This window comes from Camellia sinensis, chromosome 2 (assembly GCF_055761805.1).
Source record: "Camellia sinensis isolate YWXY chromosome 2, ASM5576180v1, whole genome shotgun sequence".
In the NCBI taxonomy this organism is placed as follows: Eukaryota; Viridiplantae; Streptophyta; class Magnoliopsida; order Ericales; family Theaceae; genus Camellia; species Camellia sinensis.
In genome coordinates this window covers 42733327-42755910 of record NC_138962.1, presented here as the reverse complement: position 1 = coordinate 42755910, position 22584 = coordinate 42733327, and the positions used below count along the sequence as shown (strand labels likewise).

The 22584-nt window shown below is 30.3% G+C and overlaps 1 protein-coding gene across 2 annotated transcripts; it reads left to right on the top strand.

Annotated features, from left to right (window-relative positions):
* Nucleotides 1–4899: 4899 nt before the first annotated feature.
* LOC114284596 (peptide methionine sulfoxide reductase B5-like) lies at nt 4900–17448 on the top strand. 2 transcript variants are annotated; one of them, XM_082914228.1, is made up of 3 exons: nt 4900–5361; nt 16674–16830; nt 16966–17448. In XM_082914228.1, the coding sequence occupies exons 1-3, from the start codon at nt 5033–5035 to the stop codon at nt 17122–17124; spliced, it is 645 nt and encodes a 214-aa protein (XP_082770354.1). In that variant the 5' UTR covers nt 4900–5032; the 3' UTR covers nt 17125–17448. The 2 variants fall into 2 exon arrangements, with proteins under 2 accessions (XP_082770354.1, XP_082770353.1); XM_082914227.1 differs by having other exon boundaries at nt 4930–5361; nt 16936–17448.
* The last annotated feature ends 5136 nt before the right edge of the window (nt 17449–22584 follow it).

Below are 22584 nucleotides of genomic sequence, written 5' to 3'. Positions count from 1 at the left end.
CTTATATTTACCGTTTATAAGATTTACCTTAAATAAATTTAAAAATATTAAATAAGCTAAAAATATCATTATTTAAAAATTAGTAGTGATAAAAAGTCAAAAGTTATAATAGCAAATCCATTGCTTGTTTTCATTTTTTAGAAAACACTTTTCAGAAAATTTTACATTCTTATTTTTGATATTTTTTTTGTTTTTACTGAATTTTTTTAATATTTTAAGCAATTTTTTAACTTTTTAGACACACCTAACATAAATACACCTAAAAAGTAAAAAAATTGTAAAAAAAATCTTTTAAAAACTCACTAAATACAAAAAATACAAAAAAATACAAGAATTCAGTATATTTGTTGTATTTTTATGTATTTATTAATTTTTTAAAATATTTTTTTACAAATTTTTTACTTTTTTAGATACATCTAACTAAAGTGCATCTAAAAAAGTAAAAAAAATGTTTAAAATTTTAAAAATATTCACTAAAACACAAAAGAATACAAAAATAAAAAAATTCAATTTTTAAAAAACTTAATCCCAAAATCTCAAACTCAACACACTGATTATCTTTATCTCTTTCGTGACAGGCTCACAAAATAACATACTTATATTTATATTTGTTTTATTTTTTGTGAAAGACAATTGAAAGCGTGGGAACAAAACGGTTGTCAATGAAACCAACATTAATGCCTCATTGAGGAATAACTTTTAAGCCAACATTTTCTTTTCATTTTTTCACTCTGGTTTTTTTTTTTTTGTCAAAAAAAAAAAAAGAAAAAATGATTCTTGACTCTTTTTTTTAAGTAAAATTTTTTTAATCTTTATATTTAATCTTTTGATTTATTTTTTTTATAAAAATTATATAATTTGTAATATAGAGGTATCTAAAAAACAAAGAATAAAAAAAATTGGAAATTTTTTTATTAGAGCTAAAAGGCAAATGCTAAAGAGTACTTTGAGGCATTGGTTAATAGGGTCTTGCTGATAAATGTTTCAGGTGCGCAAGAAAACAAAAAGAGTAATGATTCATCCCTCTTTTTCCCCACCCCCTTTGACCCCCTCTCTCTCTCATTGGTTACTTTTTCTTTTTCTTTTTCTTTTTTTTCCTGCTCCTCCAATCACCCCCTGCCAAGCATTAGTTGTATGAATGAAAAAAAATAGTATTGTCATATTTGTTTGAATAAAATATATAGCCTCTGTTTGGCAAGTGAGGTTGGAGGCTTTTTTGGCTATTTTAGCCACAAAAAACAAAATAGGCTATTTTAGCCATAACAAACAAAACATCACATCCAACCCATAATCATTACATTCTTCTCTCACAAAAAAACTCAAAAAAGTCAAAAAGCCAAAAAGTCCTTCCCAAACCAAGCTTTTAAGCCCAGGCTAAAATAGCCAAAAAAGCCAAAAAGCCAAAAAGCCAACCCACTTCCCAAACCAAGCCATACTAATCTTTAGTTATTTCAATGTCTTGCTACCATTTATTAATTTTGGTTGCTTTAGCCCTATTAAAAAAGAAGTCAATATAATTATATAAAGAGAATAATCCTTCGTAGCTTGAATCTTTCTTCCCTGAATCTCCCGACTGCCCAAAATGACGTCGTTTTGGGTAGTTTTTTTTTTTCCTCCTCATGTCTGAAACAAAGAGAGCTGAGAGAAAATAGGAGAAAATGAAGAGGGAGAGGGAGAGAAAGAGAAAGAGAATGGAGAGAGAGAAAGGGTTGATCGCCGCCTTCGCCTTCGCTTCTGTTTTTTTTTCAGCCCGATTTTTTTTTTTTTCAGATCGATCGTTGCAGCCCCTTTTTTTTTTTCCTAGTGGATCTGGATCTGAAAATGTGTTGATGATGATGATGGTGATGTTGATGAAGATGTTGTTGATGATGAAGATGTTCTGAATTTGAAGACAAATGGTTGATTTTTTTATTTTTTTATTTTTCCCTAGACCTGAAGATGAATGGTTGTTCATGATGATGTTGATGAAGATCTGAAGATGAATGGCTTGTTGGGTGGTTGATGATGATGATTCTCTCTCTCTCTCTCTCTGCTACTCTCCTTTTCTCTTCTTTCTTCTTGTTCTTCTCTTCGTCTGCCGGCTATTGAAAAAAAAAAAAAATCAAAACGACGAAACGACGTCGTTTTGAATTCAGGCCAAATTCGAGCATAACTAATATAAAAAATATGAGGCTTATTATATTTTTGGGATAAATTGCACTTTGTCTAATTTATGTTTAGTTGTTTTTTCACTTTATTCCTTAAAAATTTATTTTTTCCACTTTAACCTTTCATGTTTCATCTTTTTCTCAATTTACTTCTAAAGTTATTTTTTGTTTAAAATTAGACACGAAAAAATATCATATTAACTGTCAACATAAAAAATATATTATATTGAAATTTGAGTTATATATAATAAAATATTTTTATATGATATGGCTATTAATGTGTCATTTTTTATCTAATTTTGAACATAAATTAGCTTTTAGGTATAACTTATAAGAGCATCCCCAGCAGATGCCTTATATCACCTCCTTACTCAAAATAAGGGATTTTGCCATCAAAAAACACCCCTATCAGATCCCTTAACCCACCCCTCAAATAAAAGTATTGCTACAGTTGCTCCCCAAATGTTGGGAGCGACTATTCACCCCCTAAAAATATAAAATTATTTTTTATTCAACCTTGAGCATCTCCATCCCCAAAAATATAAAATATAAAATAATAAAAAAAATAATATTTTATTAGAATAGAGAAAGAATAAGAAATTTGTTGGGGGAAATAAATGAAAAAACGATTCCTAAAATAAGAAATGAAATTTTTAATAATATTTTAGGGTAAATTCTTATTTTATTTCGTTTTGAAGGCACACCTGGACGTCCCCCCGGACATCCACCCGGTCGACTGCTCGGTCATCCAGCCAGTCGATCGCCTTTCACTGCAAAGAAGCTATCTTGCATGTTGTGCTCTTGCTTTTGTTTTTATTATTTTATTATTAAAAAATATTTAAATTTAAAAGTAATGAAAAATATTAGTTTAATGGAAAAATTACTCATAAGTCCCATATTGGAAAATGTTACTCTATCTAGTCTGAGTGTTTTTTTGTAAACCATTTAGTCCTTTTTTTACATCACAACATTATCATCAAAACAACATCAAACATCATCATCAAAACAACATCAAACATTACAACATCATCATCAAACAACATCATCAAAACAACATACAGCCTCCCCATTGCCGTAATGGAACGTGCTCGATCAGATCCCTTTCTCTACCTTCACCAAACTCACGTTCTCCCTTCATTGCCCTAACACACATACACACACTCTCTCTCTCTCTCTCTAAATTTCTATCTTTCTCTCTCTCTGTCTGTGTGTTTGGTGCCTGAGAATCTGTGTTTCTCTCACAAGAAAAACAACGAAGAAGTTGATTCGATGGTTTCAGGACATCGTCAAGATGTTGCTCTGGTTCTCTCTTTACGATCGCTGGTGGGATTCAAAACCCAGATCATCGCCGCCCAAAAAACCCCAATCTGGGACGGCTCTGTCGATCGACTATCCCTCTCCTTCGACGGCGAACCGATCCTCCTCTCCGCCGTCTTCACACACCACCTGGCGGCCCGCCGCCGTCTTCGGTGTCTCCATCACCAGATCTCGCGATGCCAAGTCGGTGGTGATCGAAGTCTGCCTTGTTCGGTCTGATTTTTTATGATGTTTCAAATTAATGAATCTGATGAAACACCCACAAACACCCACAATCTGATGAATCTGATGGATCTGATGTTCTAATGAATTTAATGTTGGATCTCGAGCAATAGTTTCAATTTTTAAAAAAAATAAATATGATATTTGATGTTTGATGAATAATGTTTGATGTTTGATGAATAACCCTAATGTTTAATGGTTGATGTTTGATAAATAATCCTAACGTTTCTAATGTTTGATGTTGGATGAATAATTCTAACGTTGCTAATGTTTTCACCGACATTATATGAATAATTCGGACGTTGCTAATGTTTGATGTTTGATAAATAATCCTCACGTTGCTAATGTTTGATGCTTGATGAATAATGTTTGATGTTTGAAAAGAAGGGAAATCATAAAAATGCCTATAGTAAGCTTCGTGGGAAATAGGACCTATTAGTCCAACAAAAAACCTTCAGGACTAAATGGGTTAAGAACATCTCCAACGGTTCACCAAAATTTTCATCAAATCTGAGTAAAAAAGTGACTTTTTTGTCATTCTGATACGGAGGGCTCCAATGGTTCATCAAATCAAATTTTCATCAAATCTGCGCCGGGACAACCGGTGAAGGCAATTTTTTTTTTTGAATTGTTTGAACCTTTTCAGTGAACTGTCTGAACCTTTTTCCGGGGCGACTGGCAAGGCAAATTTTTTTTAACTGTTTGAACATTTTTTTGAACTGTTTGAACCCTTTAGTGGTCGACCGGTTGGTCTCCGACAACGATCAGGAACAGTGATTTGGTAAAATGCTACGCCTGTTCTCATTTTGGTGAATTCTCGATTTGATATCGATTTGGTGAAACCGTTAGAGCTCAAAAAAGTGGCTTTTTCATCAAATTTTAAATTTGATGCCAGGTTTGGTGAAGCGTTGAAGATGGTCTAACATTCCCAAATTTGGGATTTATTGGTGCTTTTCCCTAGTTTAATAGAATAGAGAAAGAATAGGGAGTTTGTTGGGGGAAGTAAAAGAAAAAGAGATTCTTAAAAATAGGAAATGAATTTTTTAATAATATTTTAGGATAAAATTTAGGTAAACTGGTAGGGATGCTCTAAGTTGATTTTTTTTTTTATTTTTTTTATTATAAAAATATATGCAAAAAAATAGAGATAAGACGTGATAAAAATAAACCAATATATTGCCTATTTATAGTGTTGCGAAATGAGACCTAAATTAGAAAAATATTAAATTGCGAAGGAAAAAAAAAAAAAAAAAAAAAAAAAACTGTTTCCAAACTAATGCTGACTCGGTGAACCGAGAAACGGTGGTAGCGTGGCTGCACAAATTAACAATTCGAAATTATCACAAATGGGCTCTCAGATTCTCAAAATCTCACCATTCTCTTCTTCTAGAACCCTAATTTTCAATCCCACCCCTCTTTCCCGATTACTACCGAAGTCAAATACTCCCACTAGGCTCTGCAATACCCAACTCAGGCAGTTTTCATCGAAGCCCATATTCATCAATACCCCAATTTCTCAGCCTGGGTTTGGCTTGTTGTTTCGTCAGAGCGAGAGGAGATTCAGAGGCGGAGTTGTAGCCATGGCTGCTTCTGGGTCTGTGCAGAAATCAGACGAAGAGTGGAGGGCAATTCTTTCGCCTGAGCAGTTTCGGATTCTGAGGAAGAAAGGAACAGAGTATGATTCTTATTCATATATATATATATATATATGTATGCTATATAAGCCTCTGTTTCATGTAGTGGTAGAGCATTTTCATTTAATTTTATGGGTTTTGTAATTGTTGTGTTGTTAGAATGTTAAACCCTTTTAATTGGGTTTTGATTTGGTATTTGTTGAGTTTTCCTAGAATCTTGATGGACCCACTAGTTAATTTTTGTTCTTGTAAGGGACAGAGTGCGATACTTAGTCATATGTGCATAATTCTATACCTCTGTTTTGTGTAGTGGTAGAACATTTTTCATTAAACTGATGGGTTTTGTATTTGTTTTGTTGTAGATGTTAAACCCTTATTTGTTGAGTTTTCCTAAAATCTTGATGAACCCACTTATTAATTTTTGTTCTTGAAAGGGACAGAATAAGATTAGTCATATATGTATACTTGCATACCTCTGTTTTATGTAGTGGTTGAACATTTTTCATTGAACTGATGGGTTTTGTATTTGTTTTGTTGTTAGATGCTAAACCCTTGTAATTGGGTTTTGATTTGGTATTTGTTTAGTTTCCTAGAATCTTGATGAACCCACTTGTTAATTTTTGTTCTTGAAAGGGACAGAGTACGATACTTAGTCATATTTTGCATACTTGTATACCTCTGTTTTGTGTAGTGGTAGAACATTTTTCATTGAACTGATGGGTTTTGTATTTGTTTTGTTGTTAGATGTTAAACCCTTTTAATTGGGTGTTGTGGTTGATTTGGTATTTGTTTAGTTTTCCTTGAATCTTGATGAATATATGTGATACCTTTTATATGTGCTTTCTATATTGTTTCATGTGGTGGTAGAACATTTTCATTCAATTTCTTGGTTTCGTCTTTGTTTTGTTGTTTGACAAGGGATAACCCGTGCCTGAAGGCACAACCAACAATATTTTTGGTATCACATCTGTTACGAAATTCAATTGTAATAAATCAATTCAAAATGATAATATTATTTCAATTTATAACCTCAATGATAAGAAGCTGAAATTGTTTCTATACATTGAACTAACAAAAATATTCATAAATCTCAAATATTAAACTTCAAAAATAGAGTCCAAATAATGAATTTTATATTTCAGTGTAACATAAAAAAAAAATCTAAAAATATTTTCTAAAATCTAAGCCCAAATAGCAAATTTTAAAATGACACATGTATAACAAACATTCAATAAAAAAATATTACTGAATTAGTATCATAACTGGTAACCTTTTTGCCTTATCAGATTTCAATATCTTTTTTGGGTGGATGAATGAATATTTTGATATAAAAGAGTAATTATCCTAGCTAGCCAACAATAGAACATTAATCATCTAATTTAGAATGAGAGCCAACCAATGACACACATAGAGTGTATTAACATCTCATATATTCTTAAACTCATTGTCAAATAAAATCACATAATGAAAAGATCTGTACTGAATAACAAAAAATAGAGACCTCATGTCTCTGAAGAATTTGATTACATGCCTAATACTTATTTTCTATATTTAAGCAAGCATTGCAAAAAATAAATGAAAAAAAAAGTGGCACAATAACAGTTGAAATTTGAACTTGATGACAAAATAGTGCCGCATTAGATAACATTTACCTAACAATTCCTTCTTTTTCAAATATAATGTTAGAGAGCAGTCAAACAACTCTGACATGTCACCAAAATGTTTTACAAAATTGACTCAACTTGAGAGATTGTAGGTTGCAACACTTGGTCTCTAATCTTGCCCTTCTAAGTTCTAGCGAATGACTCGTGCCTAAAAATACTTGCATACATTTTGATTTCTTCCAAAACCAACTATCCTTCCAATAACATATAAAAAAATCCAATGATTTACTGATTCTATATATTTCAATATTTTAATATGAAGTTTATAACCATAAAAATTACCACTTAGTGGAATTGTCCATATACAAATAGTGACAAAAAAAAAAAATAACGCCCAATTAGTACACATTAATGTGTGTGGGAGGGGAAAGATTGGATACACACCTAACCTTTGGCATAGTGCACAAAGTGATTGCCCCGTGACTTGAACCCATAACCTCAAGGTTATTAGGCCAAGGATTTACCATTGAACCAATGGTCACCCCTTTAGCCTTCTAACAATTTGACAAATTAAAATGACAAGATCAAAGTCTAAAAATTTGAAATACCACACAACAATCAAACAAAAAATTACTCACGTCTACGATACTTCTAAATTGAACATTGCTAGCAAAACTAATTAACGGTGCCCACTTAATTAATAATACAGCTAAATACGACATAAATAATTTCTTGCTATACATCCAAGCTCTCTAATAAAACTATGTGAACAAAGTTGAAAACTGCCAAGTGAACCTTGAAAGATAAATAACTCAAGTATTGAAATAGCCTATTATCTCATACTCTTAGCACTTGTAGCACATTCAAGCTCATTGTGTCAATAGAGATCTCATGTCTCGAGCAATTTGATTACATGCCTGACACTTATTTTCTATATTTAAGCAAGCACCGGAAAAAAAAAAAAAGGAAAATAAAAGTTAAAATTTAAAAATTTGAACTTGATGACAACATAGTGCTGCATTAGATAACATATACCTAGCTATTCCTTTTTTTCAAATAAAATGTTAGAGAGGAGTCAAAGAAACAATTCCTTTTTTTCGAATAAAATGTTGGAGAGGAGTCAAACAACTTTGACATGTCACCAAAATATTTTACAAAATTGACTCAACTTGAGAGATTGTAGGTTGCAAGACTTGGTCTTTAATCTTACCCTTCTAGCGGATGACTCGTGCCTAAAAATACCACCTAGTGAAATTGTCCATACACAAATAGTGATATAGAGTAAAAAATTTCTTTAGCCTTCTAACAATTTGACAAATTAAAATGACAAAATAGAAAATTACTCATGTCTACGGTACTCCTAAATTGAACATTGCTAGCAAAACTAATTAACGGTGCCTACTTAATTAATAGCACAGCTAAATCTGCTATAAATAACTTCTTGTAATACATCCAAGCTCTCTAATAAAACTATGTGAACAAAGTTGAGAATTGTTTGAAACTGCCAAATGAACCTTGAAAGATAAATAACTCAAGCACTGAAATAGCACATTATCTCATACTCTTAACACTTGTAGCACATTCAAGCACACTATGTTAAAAAAAAGGACACAAAGTAAAACAAAAAAATAAACCCAACAAAAGTGACGTAATAACCAAATTTATTAGATTGATGTAATTGAGTTATTAACATTGAAAAGAGATAACCAATTCAAAACCATCTTCTATATGTGACCAATAGACATTTTTGCTTAAGTGACATTGTCATATAAAGTTGCCTTGCTTTAGAACTATGTTCACTAACACTCCCTCCATGGACTTGACGCATCCTCCGTCTTAGCTATGTCCATCGTCATGTGAGAAAACAAACAATAAGCTCCACTACTCTAACTGCAAAAGGGCCAACAAATTAGAGTAAAATAAATTTTGTAGTAATTAAGAAATCACCAAACAATAAATTATATAATTTAGTGTGTTTCTTAACAAAAACAAACCCATAGAATAAACCAATCCAAACAAAACCAAGGATAAAGTAATGCTAAATTTCTTTCTGGAAAGGTCAAGAACAAATAAATAAAAAAATCTATACCTCCCAACTTGCATTATTAGGGAAAAAAACAAAAGGTCTAATGTAATTTTTGAATAGGAATATCTCCAAGAAAACATCACAACCATAGATAATTAATGAAATTATAATTTTCTAAAAAAAAAAAAAAATCTTTGGTGCCTCCTCTTTTTATTCAGCTTTGCAAAATGCATGAAGTCAATGAATCATTTTGTTGGCGGCAATTCAAAGCTAAAACGGGTCTAAACTCATCTTATATGAAACTCGCCTTTTACTCGTCTGATCACATTACGGTTTCATTGGCTCTCCTAGCATAATTTTTATTCTATTTGAATAGCCTCCCACTCCATTTTCAATCCTGAAATAATTTTCGAAGATTCTATTTTTTCAAGAAAATCAAAATAAGGATACATGCTAATCTACGCAACAAACATTTGTTGATGTTTTGAAATTCAAATTATACATTTTTCACTACCCTTGAGTTGAGACAAATCCATTAGAAACATGAAATTCAAATCATGATAGCCAAACTAAATTCAAAGTAACCACACAATGTGTAGGAATCATAAGTTTAAACAATGCAAATTTCAAATCAAATTGTGTTCTCCTAGAAGAGTAATTAATGTTTTTTGACATTGATACACGACAACATAGACAATATAGTGATATTTATCAACAAAAAAAAAAATTAAAAAAACATAGATAATATAGTGATAACCTGTGCCTAAAGACACTCCTTAGGGACACTCCTTAACAAAACCTAAGCATTTGATAGTGTATATAACTCAACATTAAATGAGGAAAAAATTGTATAAAACTCGGTAGTGTACATGTAAAAACTTAAAAAATATATTTTCAAAACCTTTAAGAGTAATTCAGCCATAAATATTCTATTAGCATCTTTATTTCAACACCAAAAAATTTTAAATCAATCCATTAAAGTTTATTCACTTGGGTTCCTTTACCCTAACTCTCCCACATTCACATTCCACTCTTACCATGTAGACTAACCAAGAATAACACAATTGGTGAATGAAATATTGAATTGCCTTTTTTGGGCATTTTAGAAGTTGTTTCTAGTGGAAAAGTTGCTTCAATTTTGTTGCCTTAAATGCAAGAGAACCAAACTGCTAGTTTTAGCATTCTCATGGCACCATTAACAGTAACAATATAATAAATCAATTGCTAATTTAATATTCCTTTCATAATCAATTAAGAAAGCTCCACAATTAGAAGACAAAAGAAATTCTGCATAGAATATCAAAAAAATCTTGCATGTAATATCAAACGAATTCCTATATGAAATATCAAGACTAAGAACAATGAAGACAATTGGTTTAGAGATGATAATTTACTGTATTCCATAAAAATATTATTCTAAGGATGTGTTCAATTTAAAAGGAGGAAAAAAAAAAAAAAAAACCCATAAACTCAAAACCAGTCAACCCACTTGGTTCAAATAAAAGAATAATGAACTTGAAATATGAATGAACTTATGTTGTTCATGTCAAAACATTTAGGGTGTGTTTGGTTTGCTTTTGAGAGAGTGATTTTCAAAAAAAAAATTGGGGAGAAAGTTTAGAATTTTTTTTGGTTTGTTTGGTTGTATATTTTGAAAATAGTTTTGGAGTTTGGAAGTTTGGGAGATTGGGATGATTTAATATTTTGTTGTAATTGAGTAGAAGTGTGAGAGAAAAAGTGATTGAGAAGGAGAGAGGAGAGAGAAAAATTGATTGATTGATGTGTAAGAAAAAGAAAGTAATTTTGGAATTTTTTTGAGAAAAACCACAAGCCAAACAAAATTTTGAAATTTTTTTTCAAAAACAAGTCTCCCAAAAGCAAACCAAACAAGCCCTTAAGTTCTATTGATTTCTAGAAGGCACACATTGCAAAGTCTAAAAATATATAGAACATGAACTTGGCATTCATTTTCATTCTGACAACCATGTCAAAATTAGAGTGTCAAAGTGTTGATGACAGGTTCATACCCAAATCTGCACATACCATGATGGAGAGGCGTGAATAGCAATTTCACTCACCTATAAAACTTAAAGCATTATGAGTTACTTGAAATATTTATGTTCAACAAATGGAATTAAAGTGAAATACCCACAACTTACATATGTCAAAATAGACAACAAAAGATAACATTCATTTGAATATTTTATCAAGCTTGGATCATGAATTTGAATAGGGATTTGGAAAGGGAAAGGAAAATAAAGAAATAATTTAGTTTATATTCCATTCACATTTTACTAATTCTTTTCCTCTATCTCTTCATAATCCTACCAAAATTCACGATCCAAACACACCTACGAATATTATACAACACATCCGTAACATACATTTTCATAAATGTCTTTTAAAAAAAAGCATAACTATGCCAGTCTTGAGCAATGTTCCTACAGGGGAGGGGGGGAAAAAAAGAAAGAAAGAAAGAAGTCATATTAGCACCTCTACAATTCAATCCCACGGGAAATTGAAGTGCCAAAAAATTATTATTGAATAATATATATTAAGATATAAAGCTCATAGGCGTGGCTACTAATAGAAATTTTTTAAAAAAATTACAGAAAAAAAAAGAATCAAAAAATCATATGCATAATGTTTCCCTTTGGAATTATACCACCGGGATTTTTATTAACCCAAGAAAGACAAATTTAGTGATGTACTTTTTGTTAATGTTAAAGTGGCAGATAACATCAAATTTTATTCCTGAACCCAAACAAATATTACCTAAACACACATACATGTTCTTCAAAGGGATACAGAGAGAAAAAGAAAGTGAGAGGGCCAAACATTAATCAATTGAAGAGAAACCGATTACAAATAGTTTCTTTTTATTCCTAACTACAAAAGTTTCTCTTTCTTTCTCCGATTCAAATCTTAGGAAAGTAAATGCAACGTATCAGCCTATTCCTTCTCTTCACAATCAGAAACCTTCCTAACATAATTCAAATTAATCCCAACCAAAGAATCCACATGATCAAAGTAATTAGAAAGTTTTATAGCAATACCCAAAAGTTCTCTTTGTTTTGGGAAGAAAGTTGGGAATGAATCTAAATAATAACAAAAATCTACATGATCAAAGTTTTCCTGCTATATACAAATCACAAAGAAAAACAAACAAATCACAGAGAAAAATAGAGTGAAATAGTGGGTTTTGCTCCAACCAATACTAAAACTTCAAGAGGGCTCAAACCTTACACCTCTTCGGAAATAGAGCATCCTTGAAACTTTCAAGACAATATCAGACATCCAATTGCAATCAAAGACAATAATTCGTGACTCAATCAGAAAACCAAAGGCCTAATCGAAACTTCATGCTACATGTATCAGAGACCCAATCAATCGCCAGCTGTAAATGGCCTAATTGATACCCAAAGTATGATAATTGTAAAAAAAGATTAAACCATTGCTTCAAAATTTATTCAACTTTTCAACTCGATAGCAAGCATGATTGATGATTAATTCGTAGACTTGTAGAGTTAAGGAAGACAACCAACCAAAAGAAAAAATTAGTCAATAAGAATGAGCAACCATTGCTTCCATAAGAATACAAATCAGATACTTACCTCAGTGTTTGGATGTGATAGGTTCTGAAGAAGTTTTACTTCTTCCTCATGCTCTCTAATGTGAGCCTATTAAGCAAATTAGAAACAAAAGAACAAAAATGGAAATGCAATTCAGTCAAACAAACAAACTAGTTTTGCCAATCAATCAATCAAAATATATACATAGTTATATAGTACACCACAAAGGCAAACCTTCAAATACAAATTGTAAGAATCCATAACATAAATGTAATAAAGCAATTAAACTCGTGTTTTCTCTTTTTGAAGCACTATTGATAGTAATTGTAACCTTCATTCAGACATATTTCAATGACAACAAAACAAATGTTATGTATAACAAATTACTAACATGCTTGATGGCTATGTATAACAAATGTACAACAAAACAAATGCTATGTATAAAAAATAACTAAACAAATGCTATGTAAACCAAACTAATAATAACAACAAAATTACTAACTTGCTTGATGGCTAAAAGCTCTCTATAATCCAGCCAAATGCACTGTAGGGTGTAGCTGCTTCAATAAGAATTTGATTCTCGATTTGCAAATGTTGGAGCTGATGAGTGTTATTCTAATTAACGACAGGAATAAAAATTAGAATTTAGGAATAATTATTGAAAAATGTTTACACAAATGTAGAGACAGAATAAGAAAGAGACCATAGATTGTGATGGAGGATACCCATTGAATCGTGGCCTCAAAATCGCTTTAAGTGCTTCAGTCGTCCATCAGCACTTTATATATCAAGCCTCAATTGTTGCTTCGCAATTGCCACAAACCCATGGTGAAAACTGTGACGGTTGAGACTTTAGAATGGGTTGTGACGGCTACATCAAGGAGAAAGTTGAAGTGGTCTCAAACCCATGGTGAGGAGGTGAAAACAATGAGGAAGATAAGAGGAAGGAGCTGAAACAACATTAAACCTACAATGGAAGCCAAGCACCCTGTTACCAACAAATATTGCAAAAAATAAAAAAAAAAACAAAACTAATGTTTAGCATCAAACCAAACAAAACTAAAGTATAGTTCAAATCTATCACAATTTTAGCAACGAAACTAACTAATTAATCAGCAAAACTAATTAAAGTTTACAGCAACTTTTCCCAGTGTTTCAACAAAACTAACTAATTAAAATATCTGTTTGGAATCTCATTGAACAAAACACTAAATACCCAAACACCAAATACCCACAACCTTAGTCCGCTCCATTGTCGTCGTCGAAGTCGCTGCATCGTATGGCAGAAAACATAATGGTGCTTAAATAGATAGATTAATGGGCTGTTCAAAAAAAATAAAATAAAATAGATAGATTAATGGTGACTTTAGAAACTGATTTAATACAAATCTAGCAATCGAAACTGATTTAATACAAATCTAATACAAATTAGATATTAATACAAATCAGCAAGAGGAACTCTACTAATTAATCAACAAAACTAATTAATTAAAGTTTCCAGGAGCTTTTCCCATGGTTTCAACATCTCCAACATAACTAACTAATTAAAATAACTATTTGGGATATCCTTGAACAGAGCTAGCAAGACCAAGACACTGAAACAGAGTCAGCAAGGCCAAGACGACTACCCACAACCTTAGTCTGCTCCATTGCCGCCGTCGAAGTCACTACAAAGGTTGATTAATGGTGCTTAAAGATAGAGTAGAAAAAATATAAAGAGATACATTAAAGATAATGGTGCTTAAAGATAGAGTAGAAAAAATATAATGAGATAAATTAATGGTGCTTGAACAAAAGTTGATTAATGGTGCTTGCAACCCTTGTTATTGAGTACAAAACCCAATAAAAAAATATTAATTTTGACAAAATACAATCATAATAGACCTTTAAGCAAAACCCAGGAATGACAATAACCAAAATTTAACTTTCTTTATTTTTTTCGCCACTTTCTCAACAACAAATAGATAATTAACTCACCACATTGATGAAATTTTGCAAGTTCAAACCCAAACCCAAAGACTAACTATACAAACCATAAAAAAAAAAAAATCAATTGGTTCAGATTGCTGAATTTCAACGCAATTCAATTGTTGCCCTAAAAGCATCTAGAACAGTCTCAATGCTTCTTTTATTCAACCATAGAAGTTAACTTCAATCAAAACTAATCTGCTTAAATATAATTTTATCTTATTTTTGTAGAAACATAATCTAATAAAAAGAAATAATTCTGTGCTGGTAATTCTGTCCAAGAATTTTGCTATTCGGAATTCTGTTCTAGTAACAAAAAAGAAAAAAGAAAAACAAACCCAAATAAAAGAGGGGAAAAAAGTAAGAGGGAGAGAGAGAGAGAGAGAAGAGGCAAAGATTGATTATCATATCAAAATCTAAAATCCAAAACCCAAATAAAACCCTAGATTCACACACCCTCTTCAAAAAAAAAAAAAAAACCCAGCAGAGAGCTGTCTAGATTAGAGAGAGAGAGGAGGCAAAGATTAAACAATAACAAACCCAATGGAACAACAACAAAAGAGGGAGTAAAAAAAAGGTGAGGATTTAGTCTTTTACCTTGGAGTTGTGTAGAGAGAGAGGAGGAAAACATTGAGCCAGATGATACAAATCATCCCCTCTCAGCGGGGTTGTATTCCGTCAAAGGAAATCACCACCGGAGATTACTTAAACTTCTAGAGAGAGAAAGCTTGGTGGAAAGAAGATGTGTGGTGGGAAGAGGAAGAGGTGTGAGAGAGAATGAAGTTTCAAATTTTGAAATCAAAATCAGAGAGAAACAGGAAGAAGACGTCTGTGAGAGAAAGAGGAAGATGTTTTTCAGGGTGGGAACCAAACCTAAATCTGGACTATTTATTAAACTTAGTAAAATTGATCTAAACCATTGAAATGTCCAAATAGGACAAATGAGAGTAAGATATTTTCAGCCCTTAGATTGAATTAATCTGATGGTCCACATTTTGACACACAGACAAATGTCCCATCCCCAATTCAAAAACACCCTTGTTTTGTTATATAGATGTTAAACCCTATTAAATTGTTTAGTTGTTCTTGATGAACCCCTTGCTAATTGTTGTTTTTGTTGGTTATAACATTTTCATTCAATTGCTTGGCTTTGTCTTTGTTGTTTAAAACTTTAAACCCTATTAATTGAATATTGTGGTGGATTTGGTAATTGTTTAGTTGCTGTTGATATAACCACTTCCTAATTATTGTTTTTGTTGGGTTCGGGACTTTCCTATTCAGGAGATATATATAGATTGACTGAGTTGTTTGATGGGTTAGTGATTCTTAGTAGTGTTCATAGTTTGTTTTTTCCCTCCATTAACACGTCTTCAAATCCAAGATCCAAACATAGCTCTAGCCTCTTACATATGAAGTTGTATGTAATTGAACCATTTGTTTTAGAGGAAAAGCAGAGGAGGTTTATGTTGTTGGAGGTGGAGGAGAGCATGCTAAAAAGTTCTAACATGTCAATCTTAGGATGACAAAGTTTATAGTTCAGGACAACAACATAAACCAACTTCCTTCTCTAAGAGAAGAAAAGGCCGAACAACGTAAAATCTTGTGGAATGTGGTAAGAGAAACATATAAGGCATTGCTGCCTGGGATAGGGCAAGAAAGGGATGGAAATATATGTGAAATCCAACACATCTGCTGCTGGAATTTTTTGAGGATTTGAATGCCATTTTCCTGTCTAAGAAAAAAAAGTTCTGCACCAAATTTTCTTTTAGTTTAATTGCTTTTAAAGTAGAGGAAAAGATTAAAGGAAGAAGGAAAAACCGGATGCACTGGGTTTTGAGTTTTTATTTATTTAAATATTATACAGGTTGAAAGAACAAACTAGCATAATTATTGTGCCATAATACATGCTAAATCTCAACTCCACAAATATTTTTCCAGCTATATGGATGCATCGTACGTGGCTGTTTTTTTAGTGAGATTAGTGTCATTAGTTGTTCTCTGAATGGTTGATGTGATGAGCATAGATCTGATGAATGCAGCACTGCTGCTGGTTATTATTTTGCTAAACAAAAGCTTGGAATCTTGTGAAGGTTGGGTTTGAACTGGCTGGTGTTATATTCTGAAACAGCTGAATTGTGTCCTTTTATTACTTGTATAAACCTTGTTATATTGGGGCTTTGTAGGTATCCCGGCACTGGGGAATATGACAAGCTCTTTGCTGAGGGAATCTATACTTGTGCTGGATGTGGAACTCCTCTCTACAAGTCAACAACTAAATTCAACTCCGGTTGTGGTTGGCCCGCTTTCTATGAAGGTCTTCCTGGAGCCATAAACCGCAATGTGAGTCTCATGTTTCCTCTTATATTGCACTCAATATCCATTCTCTTCACCATATAGTTCTCACAAGTCATATCTATTGATATTTTTTTTTTCCCCTCTCATAAGAAACAATATCGTCATGTCATGTTTCCTCAGGAAGACCCAGATGGAATGAGGATTGAAATTACATGTGCAGCTTGTGGTGGCCATCTGGGTCATGTATTTAAAGGTGAAGGCTTCCCTACACCAACTGATGAACGTCATTGCGTCAATAGTATTTCGCTTAAGTTCACTTCTGAAGATTCTACTAAGTGAAGTCGTCTTTGTTCAAGATTATAGTTTATATCTAATGCAGTAATTATTTTGTTTGATGAACTTCCAATAAAGATGGATGCCTGTACGGAGTCAAGTACTTGGTGTGGTTCTACTCTGTTCTAAGTTACACGGTACAGTTCTGTGTATTTGTTCTCTTTTACCATTTTCAATTATGTTTTGACAAAAAGCATTACATTGACTGTTGAAATGTTGGTGTGCTGTTGTACTGGAGGATCTGAATCCTATATTGTTAAGTTCACAAAAGTAGAAATTGAAGCCTAGTGTAAATTAATGGATCTATTGTATTTATGTCTTTTCTTCCCATTCTACCTTTCTTTAAGTACAAAATATTTGGGTTAATGATATCGGGAAACGTGTCGATATATCATTGGTATCGAAAGTTTAAAATTCGGTGTCAGTTGATAATTAAAATCCAATTGGTTGTTCATCAAGAAACAAACTCCAACAGATGAAATATATCGTTTGTACTAGAGAGGAAAATCACAATAACATAAACAAAATAAAACATTTTGGGTAGATCATTGCATCATTTTAATTAGTAAAAATGTTGAATAATATTTTTTATTTTCTCAATGTAAAATGAAATTTTCATTTTTTATTTCATCATTAAAAGGTTGTACTTTAATTCAAAATCATATCCTTTTTTAACACAAACAGATAAAGAGAGAATGGCAGTTCTATAATTTTTTGTAATTAGTTAATTATTTTTTCTCTTACTTTATAAACTGACAAACGCTTGATGCACAAAATTTGAAATATACTTTTATCATTTTTTATCATATAGTACATTTACAATAAAATTAAAAAAAAATGGATATGTAATATACGTTTTAATACACAAATTTGAAGAGATATGATTTTGGATATATAATATAGAATGAGTGCTGCTATTAGCACTCTATAAATTATTTTGGACCTCCTAATTTTTAACTTTTTTTGTATTACGATAATAATCTCAAATAAAATTACTACTAAAAATGACATTATTAATTTTGTGACACCCTATCTCACAATTAAACTTACACGCCCACTATATCATAAATTAGGGTTTATGAGAGCACCTACCTCTATCACCACCCATCTATCTTTCCCAAATCTCACTTTCAAAACCTACTCACCCTCAAAACCTTAAAAGTCTTTTGGCGGCAATATTCTGGCGATAATAATGACAATCATTTGACTATCTACACCTCTCCGACAATGACAATGAGTGGAAGTTTTTCTAGTAACTACAACTCCATAAGACAATAGGAGTACAACAATAAAAACTTAGATGATGTTCATAACTTTGATGTTGTTCTTAGTTCAGAGGAGATTGGCCTTATAAGAGTAAGTTTTTTGAAAAAATGACAAAAATAATAAAATTTGTTCGTCATTTTTTTCGGGACTGAACTCCCAAGCATATGATCGAAATTCAGGAACACATACCTGAACATTGTTTATTTGTTTGAGAAAACATTCTCGAACAAATAGGTAATGTTCGGGAATGCAAGTCCGAACATGAAAATTTCTTAACACCTTAAACGGTCAAAATTATTAATACTTATAGAAGTTTTCATTTTTTCAAGTTCCGGAACATAAGTCCGAACATTACTTATTTGTTCGAGAAGGCATTCCCAAACAAATAAGTAATGTTCGGGAATATAGGTTCGAACATGAAAATTTCTTAACACATTGAACAGTCAAAATCGTTAACGCTTGCAGAAGTTTTCATTTTTTCAAGTTCAGGAATACAGGAAATTTTTTAATATATTGAATGGTCAAAATTTTTAACACTTGCAAAAGTTATCGGAAGTAGCCCAAATTCATTATCAGGTTCAAAAGTTATTCATTCATCGCGTAGTTTTGATAATATTATTGTGCAGTGCTCTGCTGAACTCACAATTTTATAATATCCACCAACAAAACTAACCAAACTAATTATTATAATTTTTTTCCTGCAAGAGAAGAAATTATTACGAGAAAACTAAGAAATTATGTATATATGTATATACACACACATATATATATATATAGAGAGAGAGAGAGAGAGAGAGAGAGTATACGAACTGTGACAATGGTGGATGGGCTAGCAGTGACAGTAATTACATTGACTATTCTTCTTCTTGGTGGCTTTTGTTAGGATTTTTTGGAAGAGAGGTCTTTTTGGGTGTAGCGCTGTGGGGGTGTGCATTCAATGGGTGAAATATTTTTACAAAGATAATTTTGATATTATTTGGAGGGAAAAAGAAATTTTGAGAGTTTCAAAATTTATAAATAGAGGTCCCAAAAAATGAAAGATCCAAAATAATTCATAGGGTGCCAAGAGTACCACTCTATAGAATAATCTGTAATATACATCTACATTTTAATATAGAATAATCCTAGTCACTTTTTTGGGTAAGTAATAATCTAGTCACTTGCTTCTTCATGTGCAAGCTTTCGATGATTTATACAGGAGGTTTGCTATAACCACACAATTTAAAACTCAGAATTTACCAACAATGACATAACAAGGAAATTAGACTTTAAAATTTATAACAAATCAAAAATTGATAACATACATATTATTTTATATTTTTTTAAAAATTCATAAAATCCACAAAAATGATAAGATACACAAATAAATCACCGAATCAATCATAAGATGTAATATTTGTGATTTATTTATTTGTAAACTTGTTAATCCATCATACTTGTACACTCAAAATTAAATGTTTAAATTGTATCGAATTAAAAAAAAAAATACTTATTTTTCAAATTTCATTTTTTGGTTAGAAAACAAACTTTTTATTTTTGAATTTTTTAACGTATGAGTGGCATTGAAAAACATATATAAAAAAAACAGGAAAAAAAGAGAAGAAAATTGTGAAAAATGTTTTTCTTCAGAAACTATTGCCTTGATTGGCATATGATTTTTTTTGGTTAAAACAGTCAATAAAGATAAAATAAATAAAATAATTAATAAGACAAAATATCATATCAGAATCACAATTATTTTATTTTTTTCACAACTATCAAATCAATTACAAAAAAAAGTGAATTATTATTCTAAACATAACTTTTTCAATCAGACTAAAATAATCAAATAGACAAAAAAATCAACTAAAATAGCTATAAAACCTATTTTGAGAAATAAGAAAAAAGATATTGAATTTTTTGATTTTTATAAAAAAATGTGTAAGAATAAAAAATAAGGATAAATTACATTGACACCCCCTGAGGTTTATGTTTATTACAGTTTCTCTCTTATCTTTTGAAAATTACATCCCCTCCTTAAGGTTTAAAGTTTCATTACAGATTGTTCCTTCCAGTAATTTAATTCTTTTAAATACCAATTTTGCCCTCACTGGAGAAATTACATTGACATCCATCACATTTTAGAAATTACAATTCCCTTCCTAAGGCTTAAAATAACATTACCAATTGCTTCTTCGGTTAGTATTAGTTGAAAAAAAAATTAATTGAAAAAAATTTTGTTAGTCAAAATTTTAAATTTCTGTTTAAAAACCAACGTAAGATAAAAATTATACTAACACTCCTTGAAGTTTAAGTTTATTACACTAAAAAGATAAAAAATTATATAAAAATGATAATTATTTTTTATTTTTTATTTCTTAACCAAATTAATTTTTAATTTAAAAAAAAATATTCTAAACATCAAACCATATATAGCCTAAGAATCTTTTGATAAGTCATTTCTTATGTTGGTAACTTATTTAATTATTTGTTAATTTTACGATAGTTTTACTATATGAGGTCTGTTTGGTAACCATTTCATTTTCAGTTTTCAATTTATATTTATAAAAATTTTAAAAATTGTCATAAAAACTTGTTTGATAATTTTTTTGGTTTATAAATGGTTGTTTCAGTTTGTAAATTTGAGAAAAAACATAAATTCAAAAAATGAATTTTCTTTGATTTTTAAACAAAAATTTAAGGCTCCGTTTGGTGGAGTTTTCAAAATCTAGTTCCACACTCACTTTTGAGTATGATGTTTGTTTAGGGTTTTCAAATCATAATTCTACACTCATTTTTCAAAACTCAATTCAAAACATAATCATTACTTTTCAAAACTCATAACCAAACACATAATTCAAAACTCTTTTCAAAACTCCATTCAAATCAATATTTTAAAAATATTTTAATTTTGTTAAGATTTTAAATATTTTAATATTTAAATATGTTACGATTTTTTTTATTTTTTTAATTTTTTTAAATATTTTAATTTTTAAATATTACGATTTTAATTTTTTAAATTTTAAAATATTTTATAAAAATAAATTCAAACTCTATTTTATAAAAATATTTTTAAATATTTTAATTTTTTTGTTATGTATTTGGTTACGATTTGAGTGTAGAGTTGTGAAAGTAGCATGGAGTTTCGAGTTATGTGTTTGGTTATGAGTTTTAAAAATAATTTTTTAATTGAGTTTTGTTTTATGTGTTTGGTTACGATTTGAATGTAGAGTTGTTTTTAAATTTAAAATATTAAAATTTTAAATTATTTTAATTTTTTGAATATTTAAATTATTTAAATTTTTACGATTTAAAATTTTTGAATATTTATTTTAATTTTTTACTTATTAAATTTTTTAGATTATTTAAATTATTTAAATATTTATTATTTAAATTTTTTGAATATTTATTTTGAAAAAAAATTATTTCCTTTGTAGTATTTTCAATTAAAAAATTGATTAATGTTATTTTTTGTTAATAATAAATTTTTTTAATTGAATTTTAAAAAGAGTTTGGTTTTGAGTATTGATCAAAATTTTTAATAATGTGAAAGTAATATGTTTTGTTATGAGTTATAGCAATTTGAATTAAGTTTTAAAAACTCTTTTCAAAACTCATAACCAAACAAATTTTCTTACTTCACATGTCAAATCAAACTTTCAAAACTCAATTCTACACTCAATTCCACACTCAATTCAACACTTTATTCAAAAACCATAACCAAACAAATTTTCTACACTCAAATCATAATTCTAAAACACACAAACTCAAAATACAACTCATATTCTCAAATCATAGTTACAAAGCTCTACCAAACGGAGCCTAAAATTTTGACTAACAAATTTTTTTTTCAAATAATTTTTTTTTAACTAATATTAACTGAGAGGGCAATTAGTAATGTTACTTTAAACCTTGGGGAGATGATTGTAATTTTTAAAATATAAGGAGTGTCAATGTAATTTATCCAATAAAGATAAAATTGATATTTAAAAAAATTAAATTACTAAAAAAAATAATTTGTAATAAAAATTTAAACTTTAGAAAAGAAAATACAATTTTCAAAAGATAAAAGAAACTGTAATAAATATAAACACCAGACTATTAAGGTAATTTATCCAAAAAAATAAAAATGTAATATAACTAGGCTGACCTTTTTTCGTTGCTGTCAAAATATGCAAACGGGGCCATATATATCTGCCACGTAGGCAAGTCGTGGGCTTT

Excerpts from the sequence above, each read along its gene's own strand:
- LOC114284596 (XM_082914227.1), top strand. The coding sequence starts at position 5,033 with ATGGGCTCTCAGATTCTCAAAATCTCACCATTCTCTTCTTCTAGAACC. Across the intron at positions 5,362-16,673 it reads CTGAGGAAGAAAGGAACAGA|GTATCCCGGCACTGGGGAAT; the intron begins GTATGATTCTTA and ends GGGGCTTTGTAG. Across the intron at positions 16,831-16,935 it reads CTGGAGCCATAAACCGCAAT|AAACAATATCGTCATGTCAT; the intron begins GTGAGTCTCATG and ends CCCTCTCATAAG.